The 18,023-nt window shown below is 40.6% G+C and overlaps 1 protein-coding gene across 1 annotated transcript; it reads right to left on the bottom strand.

Moving 5' to 3' along the window:
• Window positions 1-921: 921 nt before the first annotated feature.
• Window positions 922-17,758, bottom strand: FAM174A (family with sequence similarity 174 member A). Its single transcript, XM_042864982.1, has 4 exons — window positions 17,481-17,758; window positions 6,478-6,612; window positions 3,507-3,566; window positions 922-2,296 (listed from the first exon to the last, which is right to left on the bottom strand). Exons 1-4 carry the CDS (start codon window positions 17,741-17,743, stop codon window positions 2,275-2,277), a joined length of 480 nt encoding a protein of 159 aa, XP_042720916.1. The 5' UTR covers window positions 17,744-17,758; the 3' UTR covers window positions 922-2,274.
• Between the last annotated feature and the right edge of the window lie 265 nt (window positions 17,759-18,023).

Genomic DNA, 18,023 nt, shown 5'->3' on the forward strand with positions numbered 1-18,023 from the left:
TTACCAACCACCACACAGACATAATATTATGCAGACATACAATTCCCCTTTAATCTTTCTCTCTCTCAAAATAAATAAATAAATTAAAAAACAAACAAACAACAAAAAAAAACCCAAAATAAAATAAAATTTAGAGCAGATTTCCAGCTGCTCCGTTATGTCCAAGATAGGTGCAATACAAGCCTTTTAGAATAACTTAGTGCCAGTGACAGCCAAATTCAACTCCTAAAATTACATATGGTCAGGAAAGCATTGAGGAGTTAGGCACCACAAAACACATAGCATCTGGAATACCAGAAAACACAATTGTCTCAATTTATTACCAGTTTTGTAACTTTTATATAACCACTCATGCTAGAAAATAGAGGCTAATAATTGTGATGGCACTAATCCCCCACCTTTTTTTTTAAACCTGGAAAATTTGCTCAGGAATGTAAATAACTTTTTTTTTTTCCCTCCAGGAAAATCTCCAGATTTACTTGGAACAGACAAGAGCTTACAAACTAAGTACTCCCAGATTCCCTGCCGCGCATAAACATTTCAAGTATGTATGCTTGGCAAACATAACAGCTCTTCAGGATACATTCAGCTCAAAGCTTAAAAAGATTGTGCAGAATTAAAACAAGTCTAGGAAGTCAGGAAGATGGTCGCCACTGCTAAGCTTAACATGCAACACTGCTAGAAAATATGCAGTTACACTGACCTTTTAATGATGTTGGTCCCCTTCTCAAACGGGAATAACATGCTTTACCATGTAACTTGTTGCTCTCTCACTCGCAGCCAATGACACAGCTATTTTTTGCAATATTTCTTTCTAGATTTCCCAGCTAAGACTCATCAAAAAAATCAGGTCTGTGTTCTCACTTCAGTTTTATCTTTAACTATGGATGGAAAAAAAAATGTGTACAAGAGGAGAGGAAATAAAATTACTTCAATTTATTGTAAATACAACGTATTTCCCAGCAGACTGTGGCACATGAGCAAACTGTAGATGAACATTAGCTTGGAAGACTGATTACTTCAAACCCAGTCTAAGGTTTCACTATGGCAAAATAAATAGGGTTCAGTACAAATCAGCTAGCAGAGAATTTTAAAGATATATATATATATGTATGGCAGACAACTCCCCATTGTTATAAAAGTAGTCTTGAAGATATTCCTATACTCCTCCAAAAAGGGACCGAACAATCAGGAAAAAGAGTCTGTTTGCAAGTTTATACCTTGAGATTAGATGTACAAAATTAGTGGTACAATTACACCAATGTAATTTTAACAGCCTGGAATTTCTACATTTCACCCATAATATTTAAGAGCATTGTAGGATGTGAAACATTTTTAAAAAATCACGTCTTCTCTATTTTAAAAGTTATTCCATTAAATTTTAGGACCCTGGCTAAAGAAAACAAACAAACTACATTCATGTGAATGCTACTGCATATTTCAAAGTAACTGCTGCTTCTGATCACTTTAGAGTTATGGTTCAAGTTTAGTATTTTCCCCAGATCTAAAGCACAAAAGAATACAGACTGCAAAAGTAAGGAACTTTACCTAAAGTCCTGATGTCTGCTTCATCACAGGTCTGAATGCTGACACCACTAAGTCAGCGGAGCAAGAGTTGTTTCACATCAGTTAAAGATAGCCCTTACAAAGAAATTGACTTAACAGCAAAAGATGAGGCATTACTATCTTTAGTAAGACCCTATTAGTAATATCCTTAATATCTATATAGTGCTGAAAAACACACTAAATACTAGAAACATTGTAAACAGGTTTATTTTTTCACTTAAACTTACACGTAACAACTTTATTAGTTAAAAAAAAAATCTCAACGTGAAAGGCAGTAGTTTGGCTTTTTATTTGCAAAGGGTAAAGCATCTCCTCAGTTAAAACTGAGTTATAACAATTCTGAGTAATCTACACAGGTTAAGTTTACTTATAATTTAATATCAGCCAAAAACCTGTTAACATTCCAGATTGTTGTAGAAAAATTGTATACCACACTTACGGCATACAAGATTTAGAACAAACAAAAAATACCCTGTTTTAAAAGTAATCTCCCTTCCAAATAGGTTTTCGTTTTAGTGCACCCTCTCTCCTCAGGCTTTACAATTCTCTATATACAGGAAGGTACAACAAATTGGTACAGTATTTATGGAACAAACTAAGGATGCTGCAGTATGCTAAGTTTCAATTAGCCTCTCCCCAGCTTACACATCTTCTTGCTTCCTATTCCTCGTGTGAAGCAGTCTCGTCTGGTTCAAGAATTAAGTTATTTCACTGCAAGGCACGTACTAATCTACAACAGAAGAAACACATGCATTAATGTGAAATGCTGTTTCAAGGGTAATGTTACTCTACATTTTTAAAGACCAAACATTAAGACAAAAAGGGTGCAACTCTTTATTATTAAATTTGTTCATAAAAACAGGTAGTTACCACATTACAGTGAAGTGAAATGCCACAAAACACTGTTTATTTAAACCTCCAAAATAGTTATTAGACCTCCATGTTTTTCAGTTTTGTTTTTATATATTATATGCATATATAAAAAAATATATAAAATATATATAACAAAACTAAAACCATATGTATATATACAAACATATATGTAAGACATACAGTCTGTGAGATTAAACACCGCGTAAGACTGAAATTTTGCTAACTCTCATTAACATACTGTAACTAGCAAGTACTGCATGCATGAAGTGATTTAATGAGGACCACAAACTTGTATTACACAGCTTCAAAAACTAAGGATGTGCTTGCAAGACTGTCCCTCTAGGGGGACAGTATCTAGGCCAAAACGCACGATGAGAAACCAAAGGCCAGAATTTCAAATTTTGACATGCAACAGTAAGTTACTGGACAAAAGAGTTAAAACTTCACATTCAGGTAAGATTCAGGTAAGGCACAGAGACAACACGGTATACAGAGCACTAAACTGGTGACAAGAGTAAGACACCTAAGTTGCACCTATGCTGCTTTTTTCATACAGCAACGAAAGGAAACTGCAACAAGGTAGTTACCATATCAGCACAACAACTAACACAGCCACGCTTATTTTAGGAGTGAAACCAGCTTCTCTGCTCTGCCTTATAAAGAGTCAAAAAGCAGCTTACACAAAACAGGCCTAAAACTTTCTAACAAAATGTACTGAACTGTGCACTAACACCTTAAAACAAAAGATCTTGGTTGATTCAATTAGAAAAGAAAGCAAGGCAGAATGAATACTACTGCAGTCTACAGCAAGTCATACAGAAACACACAACTCTTTTGTATACGTGACTGCTTCCATAATTTGTTGTCTATGAGAAAAACATATGGACACACCAGAATGTGTTAACTATACACCTACTTTCCTGAGACTGTGTTTAGTTTTTGAATACATTCCATTCTGATCTATGGCGATAAGAAAGTTATGAACTGAATAAGCTGAGTAACTGTAGTTATGCAAAACTGCAACACTGATTTGCCCATGACACACAGGGATTAAAATCAAAACCTACCCAAGACCTCTCTTGCTAGTTTCATAGTTGCTCCACACCTGACTGCGTCTTTGCATTATTCTAAAATAAAAAACAGAAACAAGCTCCAAATCACTGCAATTGTGAAAAAGTGAAAATATCATTTGAAATTATCTGAGGTATTGCTATCATTAAATTGTTTCAGTTTTATCAAGTTGTTTCAGTTGTTTTGATTCCTTACACATTTTGTACTCCCTAATTAGGGAACAGTGATTATTTAGGTGTGCACTGAGCCTATGTGGCAGGGTTCTGGTAGTAGGAGAGGCCACAGGGTTGGCCTCTGTTCACCTAGGCAAGCAGTGCCCCATGTTAGAGCAGCACCGCTCCAGCTGGTTCAACAGGGACCTGCCACTTCCTGAGATGGCTGCCCAGGAAGGTAGTGTTCAAGAGGTGTCTGGATGAAGAGGTACAAGATATGGTTTAGAGGCTTGTGGTAGCAATGGTGGTGGGAGGGCGGTTGGACTAGATGATCTTGTACGTCCTTTCCAACTTTGTGATTCTATGATTAAGCTGAGTATGTCTGGCTTGTGCCTGTATTTGAGAGTAATCTCCCTGTCCTTATTTTAACGCGTGAGCATCTCTTCATCATATTTTCTCCTTGAGGAGATTGTGTAAACAGTGTGGAGCTTAGCTGCCCAGTGTGAAACTTACACAGGTTGTCATGCAGACACAACAGGATGAATGAAATTGACAAAAGTGTATTTCCAATTACTGATACATACATATATTTTAAAAGTACTCCACATTAGTTTTTAAGCTTCCTTCCTGGAAATGCTGTCCCTTTGCAAAGTATCAGCAGTATTCTACCAAGAACTACTGACAGTTTTGCTGAACATATTCAGATTGTCCACCACAACTCTTCATATTCGCCTATGCACAAATTTCAAGATAAACATAACTTGCGAAATTTTGACAGCTTGTCTCTATATAGAGGAGAACACAGCAAGCTTTCAACATACATGTGTGGAATATAACTTAAAATATTTGCTTTCTCAATCTCCCATTTTAGAAATGTTGTCTTTCATCACTTAAGCACTTACTTTCTGAGCACTCCTGAAAAAACAGTAGCGTTTTCTTAAGCTGAATGCCAGTTGTTCAACAACCAAGTGCCAGGTGCTGCACTTCAGTCACGTCTCCATACAATGCTAGAAACTTAGGGCAGTGTGTCTGGAAAGCTGCACAGCTGAAAATCATGTGGGATGCCTGCTGAACATAAGCCAGCAGTGTGCCCAGATGGCCAACAAGGCCAGAAGCATCCTACACAGGATAGGTGTAGCCAGAACAAGCAGAATCACACTGCACTCAGCTTTAGCAATGGTACACCTTCAGTGTTGTGGTCAGTTTTGGGCCCCTAACTACAAGAAAGACGCTGAAGTGCTCGAGTGTCCAAACAATAAAAAAGTTGGTGAAGGGCCTGAACCTCAAGTCTTATGAGGAGTAGCTGAGGGAATTGGGATTGTTCTGTCTGTAGAAGAGAAGGTTCTAGGGATACCTTATCATTCTCTAGAACTATCTAAAAGGAGGTTGTGCAAGGTGGGATCAGTCTCTTTTCCTGGATAACAACAAGATGACGAGATGTAATGACTAAAGTTGCACCGGGGGAAGTTTAGGTTGGATATAAGGAAAAAATTTTCCTCTGAAAAAGTGGTCAGGCGTTGGAAGAGGCTGCCCAAGCAAGTGGTGGAGTCATCACCCCTGGAGGTACTGAGGAAATTTGTAGATGTGACACTTAGGGACGTGGTTTGCGGGCATGGTGATGATGGGTTGATAGCTGGACTTTATGGTCTTAAAGGCCTTTTCCAATCTTAATGATTCTATGATTTTCTATTCATTCACTTGTGAGAGTAGTACTTCTATTCAGTAAATTCCCTTAGCAATTAAACAGAAACATATGCAGAAATTCAGTCAGGACACTCAGTTACTTGAATACAATTGTTCTTCTTGCAATGTGGCTCAATCTTGACATCACCTCTTCTGTAAGCTAACACTATCAAATCTTAGGCTGTTCTGCAGGCCCACAGAAAAGAAATAATCCCACTTTTTTCCCACTTTTTCTAAGTGTTTGGGCTTGGGTGAAAACATTGGGTATTTTTAGTTTTCATCTGAAGTTGACACTATTAAAATAAACAGTATTTAAATAGTAGAAGTTCTCTCATCAAGAAGGTAACATAGTATGTGAGGAATTTCATACGCTGATACTGATAAATACTTATCTGACAATAGCTATGTCATCAGATAAATGAAATACTTCTAATGTATTCAAATTATTTAGATCATATGTCATCCTAACGATTATACTAAAAATGGTCTGGATCAGGGGATCAGATACTTTCAAATATTTCCAAATTGTTTGGTTTAGCTAAAGGACATGATAATTTGCCTCAGTACTTCAATTTTAAAAGAAGCTGAGCATTTGGAAATTAGGACAGTTTTTTTGTTTTTTTTGGTTCTTTTTTTGTTTTTTTTTAAATCTACAATACTACATCATAATTTTTTTCCTTAGTAACACTTAAAATCAATTGCCAATAGAGGTGTACTGTTTTATAGCTGTAAAGTACCTTGACCTAAACAATACTTCTGTTCTTATTATTCTTGTTTCTATCTCCTTATACACTCAGTAAGTGACAAGAGTAAAATATCCAAGAATGGAATAATTGAAGTGTGTAAAGCTGATAAATTAGTTGTTGACTTTCTCTAGAACTCATATGTCAAAGACAAAATCAAAGACAAAGGTGTTCATGCTCTAGAGTAGATCAAGAACTGAAGTACTAACCTCACCCTCTTGCCTACTAAATTTAAAATTAATTTAAATTAAAAATTCAATTTATTTTGACAGTACGTCTCCAACTACACACATATTAAACAAAATACTAAGCATCCTCAGTCAAGCTTCTTATCATCTGTACACCTTCATTTCTATTTGTAGACATACATTCAGCTCCTACATACAAACCTTCGAGGATGATTGGCATCAAATAGTGTTGTATCATCATCATCATCATCTTGCTCTAGTGGTGTCAGCTCCATGTTTTCTATGTTTGTATCCAAAACTCCATATCTTCTTGTTTTCCTGTTATGTCTTCTGAGCCTGAAATGTATTTTGAGATATATAAGTTCTATTAATTTCATCCTGCTTTGAATTTCAACAGTGTAAGTGAATTATCCCCATAAAACACTGCTACACTGAGACTGATCATGAATTTTAAAAAGATAGTGTAATTACAGTGTACACTCTTAGCTCACTGAAGTTCAGTTGTCAGACAGCTCCAAGCATGAAGAATTTACAGGAAATGACTGAGGCCAATAAGCGTTTGTCACCTTTAGTTTTGTATAGAATTACTGAAGAGAATACAAAAAGGCACTTAATAGCTAACAAGAAAGTAAATGCAGAAAGCTATTCAGTAGCTAAATGCAAGAGACTGATAAAAATACATGCCAATGTACAAAATGCACTACTAGCATACCCTACAGTGAGAAAAAAAACCAAAATTCTCTTACTACGTATTTGCTGCACATTTTGCAGAACAAGAGATGAAAGAGAAACACAGGAAAACTGTAACAGATACACAAGACAATCCATAGCTGCCATCATTTTCAGCTCAGCCTATGTAAGACTTCATGAATTAAAAAAAAAAAGCTATACTGTTTAGTATTAAGTCAAATAAAGTGCAGTAAAATATGCAACATGAGGTCTGAGAAACCCGAACATCTCTTACAGAAATGAGTAATAAACATCTTGAAAAAACAGCATTGCTTTCATACAAATCAATCTGTTCTGTGGCTTCACAGTGTAGGTCTGGCTCCCATGTAAGCCCTGTTCTTGGCTTTGCAGCTCTGTATGTATCTAGTATGTCTTGCACAACTGTCTGAAGTGTGGGAACTCTGATTACAAGTCTCTCAGCAAAGCAAATGTAAAGATGCCTGTTACAAAATTGAGCTGCTTTCAGTTAATTTAGTCTCATAAAGACAAGCAATGTAAAAAAAGTCTGTATTCCAGACTCTTACAACTAAATCCAGCACTTCCTTTCAGCAACTTCAGAAGCAGAATTTACAAACCTAAGATAGGTACCTAGGAGAGGTGTTCACAGCTTTCAGAAAGATTTACTACGTACAATTTTTATGCTAATGATCATCCCAGTAACTTAGATGTCCTTTGGTACAAAAAATACCGTTCTTCAGGATATGGCATTATAAAATGAAAAGAATAGTACAAGAGCTGCTCTGAAAGAACTGCCTCATATTTTCTTATGCTGGCCAACAGTGTCAGGGGCAGATGTTGGTGGCATGGCAGTAGAGGCCAAACTTTCCCATCAATATTCCACTACATTTTGTTGCCATGTGACAGATGGCAGCAGAAGGGCACTCTGAGAGAATGGAGTCTGATGTAGAAATGCGTATGAAGCATTGGTGTGTCACTGAATTCCTCCATGCAAAAAAAAGAAAAAAAAAAAAAGAAAAAAAAAGGCACCCATTAAGCTTGCTGAACGTTTCTGAAGACCAAACAGTGGATTATGCTCACTGTGAGCACAGCGAGGCAGCAGATGGTGCATTTCAACAGCAGCAGCAAGGACATGAAAGGACAAGCCACATTCCAGATGCCATGAAGATTTTTATGAGAGCAGCATGCAGGCTTTTGTTCATTGCTGGGGATAATGCATAGTCAGTGGTGGTGGCTACATTGAAAAAGAATGTTCTGTAACTGCAAATGTGCTATACCAAATAGTTTTATTGTGCTCTTGTATCTGTTGTAATTCCATGGAAATAAATAGGAGGCATTACTTTTGGAACAACCTAGGTATAAAAAGAAATAGTTAGCTTTATAATTTCCTCTACCTGATTTGAAACAGCAGCAGCACTTGTGCCATACATGTGCTTTAGCATAATTTATTGTTTAAAGGTAAGGCTAATCACAAAAACACAAAAATGTCATCTTTCAGCTCAGGACAAAAACATTTTAATCAGTTCTCAACACAGAAAGAAGTGAAATACTTATAACGTACCAAGCTGAGGAACATTCTGAAACCTCATGATGAGGGTGTGATGAAAAATATGGTAGCTTTAGCATGTCTTTTGTTTTCACTAAAGTAAAAGGTACACAACCAATTTTGGTGTAAGCACTCAGACATTCTAACAGGCTAGACCAATGGCAAATGGTATCACAAGGCTTGCACAAATTTAAAGGTCTATATGAATGCTACCGAGAAACAGAAAATTACTGATACAAAAACTTAGTTTACATACAAGTTAGTTAACAAACTAATGCTACAAGGATACTGGAGATGCTTGCAGAATATACATGTACAGACGTACCTAGAATGCTAGAGCACTGTCATGAGTGTTTACAAAAGTTTGCTTTTCTAACCAGTGATCAAAAAAAAAAATCTACCACAAAGCTCTGATTGCATAAAGTCAGTAGCATTCTCAATAACTTAAAAACGATTACTTTTATCACTGTAGTTATTCCTGACTCCTTGTGGTCTAATGAAGCTATGAAAAATGCGATTCAAGTTACACAAAAATCCATGTTTTATTTCTGCATGTTCAGTCTCAATAATTTCACAAAAACAGCTGACAACATGAGAGTAATCTGCAATAGGACACAAACAAATATTAATACCAGAAGTGTTAGAGATGATAAACTGTAAGAGCAGAGCTAAATAAGAACTAAGAAACTAAGAAAAAAATAACAACAGAAAATATGTTAATGAAATGAGAGCTGAACAAAACAGGCCAAGTCCAAAGCACATCTAAGGAAAAAAGATTAAAGAAACACGGAACTGAAAACGGCTCGGAGGATGATGACTAAGAATTTGCTTTTTCTAAGTTATCCTAATTAGCACAGGTGCAAGGGAATATGCTTTCTAAAAGCCACACACACTTGAAACAAGATCAGTTCGATACAGTAGTAATTGCGAATTGATCTCTCTTTTTATGTAAAGTGCCATTCTAGTTGAAATTTTTTACTGTTATTAAACTCTACAAATGTCCCTTGTTCTCTGGTCCTCCTCTTCACAAATACTTCAGAAGATTCTGAGAAGTACAGGACATTTCCAATCACGTCAAGCCTACAGACAAGCTTTACGTATCAGCCAGCATACATCTTCTTAAAAGTGGAAATATCTTCTCATACCATGTACTACACGACATGGTGCAACCCATTCACATTCTCCATTAATGAATATTTCAAACTAAATTGATTTTTCCTGAACCATGAACGATGCCAGTTACAAAAAGCATCCTCATAAATTTATTAGTTGAAGCTAATATCTTCTGTGAAGGGCACACATGAGCTACAGATTTTATATCCATAAAAGAAATTCAATAATCCTAAAAGGCTAAAAAATAACTCCCTAGAAACTTATTTAAAATTATTATCTGATACATAATTCATACTGAACTGTTTTCTGGTAGTCTGATGTAGTATGACAAATTGTGTGGCATACTGTAACAGTTGTCTAGAAGAAAAAAGCCATTTCATCTCATCTGCTAGATCTGTTTTCTCACCAAATCATGAAGGCTGAAGAACTGAGAGCCTGGCTGCTCTTCTTCCTACATAAATACAGGAGATCACCTTTGACTGCAATAGGCTTCTTGTATGCAAGCAGAACTATCCAGGAACAGGAAAGGTAGAAAAAAGAAAAAAAAGAAAAAAAAAAAAAAAGGATATATGAACTGTAATATTAGTGTTTCTGTGCATTGTCAGGCATTTTGTGTCAAGTATCAAATCTAAGCATGGAAGGCAAAATTGTCAAAATGAATGAGGCATCACAATGTCTAAATTTCCTTATTTCTAGTTCCGATTGATACGTTACTACATGTATGTCACTACTATATGTCTTGTTACTACATACATTGTTCTTTGGAAAATCTTCTGTCATAGAAGGAGTTAGATATCAAAACGGATGACAATGCACAAGAGACATGAAGTTCTATCGTAAAATACACAGCTAGCTATCACAGCAAATAAAGCCTGGGAAAGATCTGCTGCATTGTAACAAAAGCTTTCCTCAATAACACAATTGGAGGAAAACAACAACAACAACAAAACAATAACAATACCAGAAAAAAGAGAGAAAAAACCAACAGACTTTCTTCCTGTGTGGGTTAGACACAGGAACAAGTTGATCACAAATCTTCTTCATGGCACATACTCAAAGCAACCCATCTAGAGCTGAGCAGCCTGCTGGAGGTTGCAGGATGCCAGAACACAATCTCCAAAGATGCCTCACACAGCCTGCTAATGCACACTCAGTTGTCTGAAAATACCTCCCACACTCATCTTCACAGCACAAAGAGGCAACTTTTATAAAAGTGCAGTTGAAAACAGAAGTCTCATACACAAAGCCAGAAATGAAATCAGACATGTTTTTTTTTTCCTGACAGAGAAATTGCATGATCAGCTTTATCAGTAAGAAAGTTTGAGAGATTGCTATAGTTTACATTAATTATATGTGGAGAAAAAATAGTGTTACAGCCACAGCAGCAAAGCTGTATCAACTCTCACATGATTTTCTTCAAAATGGATTTTCAGCGCACTGCATTCAAACAAAGCAGGAGACCTGTGTGGATGAGCAAGGAGCTCGTGCACACACTCAAAGCTAAGAAGAAGATCCATGTGGAAATGTGGAAAAAGGGTCTGACCACTTGGGAAGAATTTAGAAATGTTGTCAGGGCCTGCAGGGATGCAACGAGGAGGGCTAAAGCCTGCCTGGAATTGAATCTGGCAAAGCTAATAAAGGATAATAAAAAAGGCTTTTTTAAGTATGTTAACAGTAAAAGGAAGACTAGGGAGAATGTGGCTCCCCTACTAAGTGAGGGTGGTGTTCTGGTAACAGGGGATGCTGAGAAGGCAGAGATACTGAGTGTCTTCTTTGCTTCTGTCTTCAGTGAAAAAAGCACTCACTCAGGAATCCCAGACTCTGGATGTTAGTGAGAGCGTCTGGGGGAATGGAAGACTTCCCTTTAGTCAGAGAGGAGGCGGTCCGCGAGCACCTTGACAACACCGATGTTCATAAATCCATGGGACCCGATGGGATTCATCCACGGGGGCTGAGGGAGCTGGCAGAGGTGATTGCTGAACCACTTTCTGTCATCTTTGAGAGGTCTTGGAGAATGGGGGAGGTGCCTGAAGACTGAAGGACAGGCAATGTCACTGCGGTCTTCAAAAAGGGCAGGAAGGAAGATCCAGGCAATTATAGGCCAGTCAGCCTCACCTCTGTCCCTGGAAAGGTGATGGAACAGCTTGTGCTGGATTCCATCTCTAGAAAACTGGAAGAAAAGGAGGTTATCAAGAGTAGTCAGCGTGAGTTCACCAGGGGGAGGTCATGCTTGACCAACCTGGTAGACTTCTACAATGTTGTCACTGGCTGGCTGGATGGGGGGAGAGCAGTGGATGTAGTCTACCTTGATTTCAGCATTTGATACTGTCTCCCATGGCATCCTTATAACAAAGCTGAGGAAGTGTGGGATAGATGAATGGACAGTGAGGTGGGTTGAGAACTGGCTGACTGGCAGAGCGCAGAGGGTCGTTGTTGGCAGTGCAGAGTCTGGCTGGAGGCCTGTAACCAGTGGTGTTCCTCAGGGGTCAGTGCTGGGTCCGATCTTGTTCAACATCTTCATCAATGACCTTGATGAGTGGATAGTGGCCACCCTCAGCAAGTTTGCCGATGATACGAAGTTGGGAGGATTGACTGACATGCCTGAAGGCTGTGCTGCCATTCAGCAAGACCTGGATAGGCTGGAGAGCTGGGCAGTAAGAAACCAGATGAGGTTTAACAAAAGCAAGTGTAGAGTCTTGCATGTGGGGAGGAATAATTGCATGCACCAGTACAGGTTGGGGGATGACCTGCTGGAGAGGAGCTCTGCAGAGAGGGACCTGGGTGTCCTGGTAGATGACAGCTTGGCCATGAGCCAGCAGTGTGCCCTTGTGGCCAAAAAGGCCAATGGCATTCTGGGGTGCATCAAAAAGAGCGTGGCCAGCAGGTCGAGGGAGGTGATCCTCCCCCTCTACTCTGCCCTGGTAAGGCCTCATCTGGAGTACTGCATTCAGTTCTGGGCTCCCCAGTACAAAAAAGACAGGCATCTCTTGGAAAGAGTCCAGCGGAGGGCCACAAAGATGGTGAAGGGCCTGGAGCATCTCCCCTATGAGGAAAGGCTGAGTGAACTGGGTCTGTTCAGCCTTGAGAAAAGAAGACTGAGAGGGGACCTGAGCCAGGTCTGTAAGTATCTAAGGTGTGGGGGGCAGAATGGTGAGGCCGGACTCTTTTCAGTGGTGAGTGGAGACAGGACAAGGGGAAATGGCCAGAAACTGCAGCATAGGAAGTTCTGCACAAATGTGCGCAAGAACTTCTTTACAGTGAGGTGACGGAGCACTGGAACAGGCTGCCCAGGGAGGCTTGGAGTCTCCTTCTCTGGAGATATTCAAGACCCATCAGGACACCTACTTGTGCGACCTTATGTAGGGAACCTGCTTTGGCAGGGGGGTTGGATCGATGATCTCTGGAGGTCCCTTCCAACCCCTATGATTCTGTGAAAGCCAAATGGCTCTGAAAACCAAAAACTCGTATCTTTATCAGAATGTACAGAATTGATAAAGAAAGAGATTGATACGTTATCTAACCAAGCAAGGCTTTGACTAACTGCATCCCAACAAACAGTACCTAGATTTTCCTTGTAGTCTTTATCAGAGCTGGAAAAATGTTACTTCTAATTTTTAAATTATAGATTATTTCTATGAAATAGTTAAAGGGTGCAAATATGCTGAAATTTTGTATAATCTCCTGAAACCTTTATGTTTGTTAATAATATGCATGGCTTTACACTAAGGAAAAAAAAATGTTCAAAAGAAACTGGAAGGTTTGTATCTAAACCTTCAATTTCTTACATGAGTACTGTCACAAATTTCAGCCACAAATCCAATTTACAAAACACATGCTCTCTCTGTGATGATGTATATGAGCAGGAACATAACAGGACAAATACCAGGCAGTTTGCTCAAAACACAGCGCTCGTTTGCTGAGACAACATCCATTCAGAAAGGTTTTAAGCTTCTGGTACAGTAACAAAATATAATAGCTGAAGATTTAATTATTATGGAAAGAACTTTCATCATTATTCAGTATCTATATGCAAGTTATCTTAAACAATACTTAAATTTCTGGCAATTAATGGTTTATGAGTATAACAAAACCATTCCAGCAGCAGAAAGATAAAAACAGCTATTGAGAAAAAAATGTTGAGAGTACAAAATAACTTGTATGCATTTTCTCTCAGACTATCATTAGCAAACAAGCATTTTTCTCATGTGGATTTAAGGTTGCAGCTGCAATTCATGATGTCCAAGTTAATTTGAACTTTTTTGCTACAAGTATACAATGAATTTTTCAGATAAGCGTTTTCACCAATGAACATTTCAAAAGCACAGCTCTCAAAAATGTGTAAAAAAAAAAAAAAAAAAAAAACAAATTTACTGTTCCTAGGTGGTAAATGTTTTCGTGCATTAAGAAACAAATCATTTATACATACACTTAAACTATACACAAGAGCATATTGGAAATACGGGCTTTTAAAGTCTAATCCTGTGAACTGGTAATGCCTGGAGTGTAAGGCACAGATCTCTTCTCTCTGGCAATAGTGTCAGGACCTGATGGAAAAGCATGGAGCTGTGTCAGGGAAGGGTCAGGCTGGGGGTCAGGAAAAGGCTCTTCACCAAAGGGCGGTCAAGCCCTGGGTGCCAGGTTGACCTCAACTAGCCTCTGGGTTTCTACCATCATACTCCAGTTACTCAGCAGTATAGGAGGAAGAAATTAGATGCAACAGTTCATAGGTTGAGATAAGAACAGAGGAACTCATCAGTTACTGTGACTAGACTCAACTCAGGGAAGACTAATCTATTACCAATCCAATAACAGTGCAGGGCAGTAAGAACTGCAAGTAGGAACATCTTCCTCAGGCTTCCCCTTCAATACCATGCTCAGTATCACACCCTCTTCCTTGTTCTCCCTGATCTGGAGCTTCACGGCAGGATGAGAAACACTCACTGTGATCAGTCATAGTGCTTTATCTGCGCTGCTTCTTGTTAGAAAACCATGGTGTAGTAGCCATCACTGAAACTTGGTGGGATGATTCCCACGACTGGAGCTTGACTATCAACAACTACAAGCTGCTCAAAAGGGACAGGTTAAGAAAGTGAGGGGGAGGTGTTGCCTCCTACATCTCCTGGAAAAGTAGCATGGTGAGCTACAAGTAATCCAAGAGGCTCCTGGAATGTACAGAGGATAACTTTCTGAGCCAGGCAATAGACATCACAACCAGTGTGGTGGTCAATGGCTCAATGTTTAGATGGAGATCAGTGATGAGTAGCGCTCCTCAAAGGTCAGTACTAGCAAAAATGCTCTTTAGTATCTTCATCAGTGACATCAACAGTAGGATCTAGTACATACTCAGTGTTTGTAGATAACACCAAGTGGCTGACATGTCTGAGGGACAGCATGCTACCAAGACAGATCTAGAAAGGTTGGGTCCAGGAATACCTCATCAGGTTCAAACAATCCAAGAGCAAGGCTTTGTGCCTGAGTCATGGCAACCCCCATTATCAGTATAAGCTGGGAACTAAAAGAATTGAGAGCAGCCCTTCCAAAAAGGAACTAGGGGTACTAGTGGATGGTAAGCTGGACATGAGAAAGCAATATACCCTCACAGCCCAGAAAGCCAACCATATCCTGGGCTGCATCAAAAGAATCACAGTCAGCTAGGGGAAAAAGGTATCCTGCCCCTCTTCTCTGCTCTGGTGAGACCTCACCTAGAGTACTGTGTCCAAATGGGGAGTCTTCAGTACAGGAGAGACATGGATCTGTTAGAGCATGTCCACGTTATGGCCACAAAAACGATTCAAGGGATGGAACATTTCCTCTGTGATGACAGGCTGAGAGGGCAGGCACTCTTCAGCCTGGACAAGAGAAAGCTCCAGGGAGACCTGATAGCAGCCTTTCAGTATGTAAATGGGTGCTATAACAAAGAAGGGGACAGACTCTTTAACAGGCTCATAGGACAAAGGGAGATGGTTCAAGCTAAAACCGGGGAGATTTAGATTGGATATAAAGAAAAAGATTTTCATGATAAAATTAGTGAAGTACTGGCACTGGTTGCCCAGAAAGGTGGTGGATGCCCTGTCTCTTGAGACATTCAGGGTCAGATTAGACAGGGCTCTGAGCAACCTGATCTAGCTGTAGATATTCCTGTTCATTGCTGCAGAGTTGGAGTAAATAGTCTGTAAAGGTCTCTTTCACTTCAAACGATTCTGTAATTCCCCCTCATACTTGTTCTAGCATAGGATCCATCTCACAGGCTGTAGCTCTCTAAGCATTCCTCCAACAGCTACTATCACAGGGCTCATCCTTCAGGAGCAGACTGCTCCAGCATGGAGTTCCACAGCAGATACCTGTCCAAGACATCCTGCCCCACCACAGATTCCTAGGGTCTGCTCCTGCAGGGGCTCCTGCCTCTTTCAGGCCTCATCAACCTGCTGCACCATGGCTCTTCCATAGTTGCGCAGGGAGATCTGCTCCCCATGGTGCCCACCGGCTGCAGAGGGACAACTTGTTTCACCACAAGCATCTCCTGGACTGCAGGGAACTTCTGCTCTACATCAGGAGCATCTCTGCCCTCCTTCTGCACTGACCTTGGTGCCTGCAGAGCTGCTTCTCTCCCATATCTCACTCCTATCTCCTAGCTGCTGTTGTACAGCAGCATTTCCCTTTCTTAGATCTCTTTTCCCAGATCACAGCCAACATCACTCTTGACTCAGCTATGGCCATTAGTGGGCCCCTTCTGGAGCAGCTGAAGCTGCTTTGCTGTGACCTGGGGCAGTGCTGGGCTCTGCTCATAAAGGCCACCTATATGCCCTTCCCAGATACCAAAACCTGGCCACTTACAGCCAGACATAACTGTTTCCACTTTCACTTCCATTTTTCCCATGGAAGGATATCAGAAACAGGAAAAAATAAAGCCACAAGATTTTGCTGGCTAACTCAAAGCACATCAGACCTCAGAAGGTAACTGTCATCAACACAACCAATCTGAAGTAAAAGTCGTAAATCTAGTATTTCCAGAGCCACATCACTCTAAATTTCAACAGAGCTGAGTACTTGTACTGGACAAGGTTTCAATTTAAGCCTGCTTACTTTTGTCATAAAAGCGACATTTCTCACATATAGTTTTGGCATGACATATTTTGCTTACTAAAAATCAGCCTGAAGTAATTATTTTTTCCTTTGCTCTTAAAAAGGAGAAGTTTCTCAGTACTTCACACCAAGATGCTACTCTTGGTTAAGCATCAGTTGTTTGGTTCTTTTTTATTATTATTATTATTATTATTTATTATGCATATACATAACAACACATAACCCTAGATTTACATCCGTTTTCATAAAGAACATGTAAACTGTGCTGTTATGAGAAAAAAAAAAAAAGGAAGAGAAAGAAAACACATAAACATAGTGTAGAAACATAGTTACAGTGCATATACTTTCTGAGTAATCACACATTCGAGGCCGCAAGTTGTTCAGAGATTAAGTATGCAAGGAGAAAACCCAGAAACAAAGACTTCTTGTTATGGGGTTAATCATAAAAGAATAAAAAGTTTTGCAAGAAGCTTCAATGAGAAACAGAGGCAGTTTGGCGGCAGTGAAATATTTTAAGGATCTTTCTCCTAGGAACGCACAAGAAGTGTTTACTGAAAACGAGATGCACAGAACTCATGATGCTGAACGGTGCCCGTTGGCACATGGGACAAAGACTGCCCACGAGAACCTCACAGGACTAGCAGGCGGGGATGTCGCTATTCCCGCCGGGACAGCACCACGAGGATCCGGCAAGGGCCGCTAACTGGCACGCAGCCGTCGCAGTGCCGAGCCCACTCGAGTCCCGCCCCCTCCTCCCGCCCTCCGCCGCGCTCACCGCACCGTCCGGATCACAAAGTAGACGATGAGAGCGGCGCTGGCCAGCAGCAATATGGACAGGGCGCGCTGGGTCATAGGCTGGCCCTCCTCGGGCGGCACCGACACCTCCGCCAGTCGCCCGCCGCTACTCCGCGTCGTGCCGCCCGCTGTCTCCGTGGGCTGCGGGGAGACGAACGGGCCGCCGAGGACAGCCACCGCGGCCTCTCCGCAGCGCGCCGCCAGCACCAGCCCCGCCAGCAACCAAGGAGGCGACGGCCACATACTGCCCGCTGGCCCCGCCAGCGCACGCCCTTCTCAGCCGCCGCCGGCCGCGGCCTGAGCGCGGCCGGGCCCCGCCGCCCGGCCCCGGAACCGGAAGTGCCCGTTTCCAGGTGGCCGCCGCCGCCGCCGCTAGAAGAGTGGCGGCGGGGCGCGCGCCGCTCCCGGCGCGGTCACGTGACTCACAGCGAGCAAGGTGCGGGGCTGGCCGTATGGGCCCTGGATGGGGATGTGTGAGCTCTTTGAGCGTGGGGTCTCCTAAGGGAGAGCCTTGGAAACTTTC

The sequence above is a fragment of the Lagopus leucura genome, unplaced genomic scaffold (genome assembly GCF_019238085.1).
Source record: "Lagopus leucura isolate 7727_CA_CO unplaced genomic scaffold, USGS_WTPT01 Super-Scaffold_774, whole genome shotgun sequence".
Taxonomy (NCBI): Eukaryota; Metazoa; Chordata; class Aves; order Galliformes; family Phasianidae; genus Lagopus; species Lagopus leucura.

Bases quoted from the DNA above. Each gene is read 5' to 3' on its own strand.
- FAM174A (XM_042864982.1), bottom strand. From the start codon at position 17,743: ATGTGGCCGTCGCCTCCTTGGTTGCTGGCGGGGCTGGTGCTGGCGGCG. The intron at 3,567-6,477 runs GTTTGTATGTAG...TTTTTATTTTAG, and splicing joins GATGCCAATCATCCTCGAAG to AATAATGCAAAGACGCAGTC. The intron at 2,297-3,506 runs GTAGGTTTTGAT...CTTCTGTTGTAG, and splicing joins ACTAGCAAGAGAGGTCTTGG to ATTAGTACGTGCCTTGCAGT.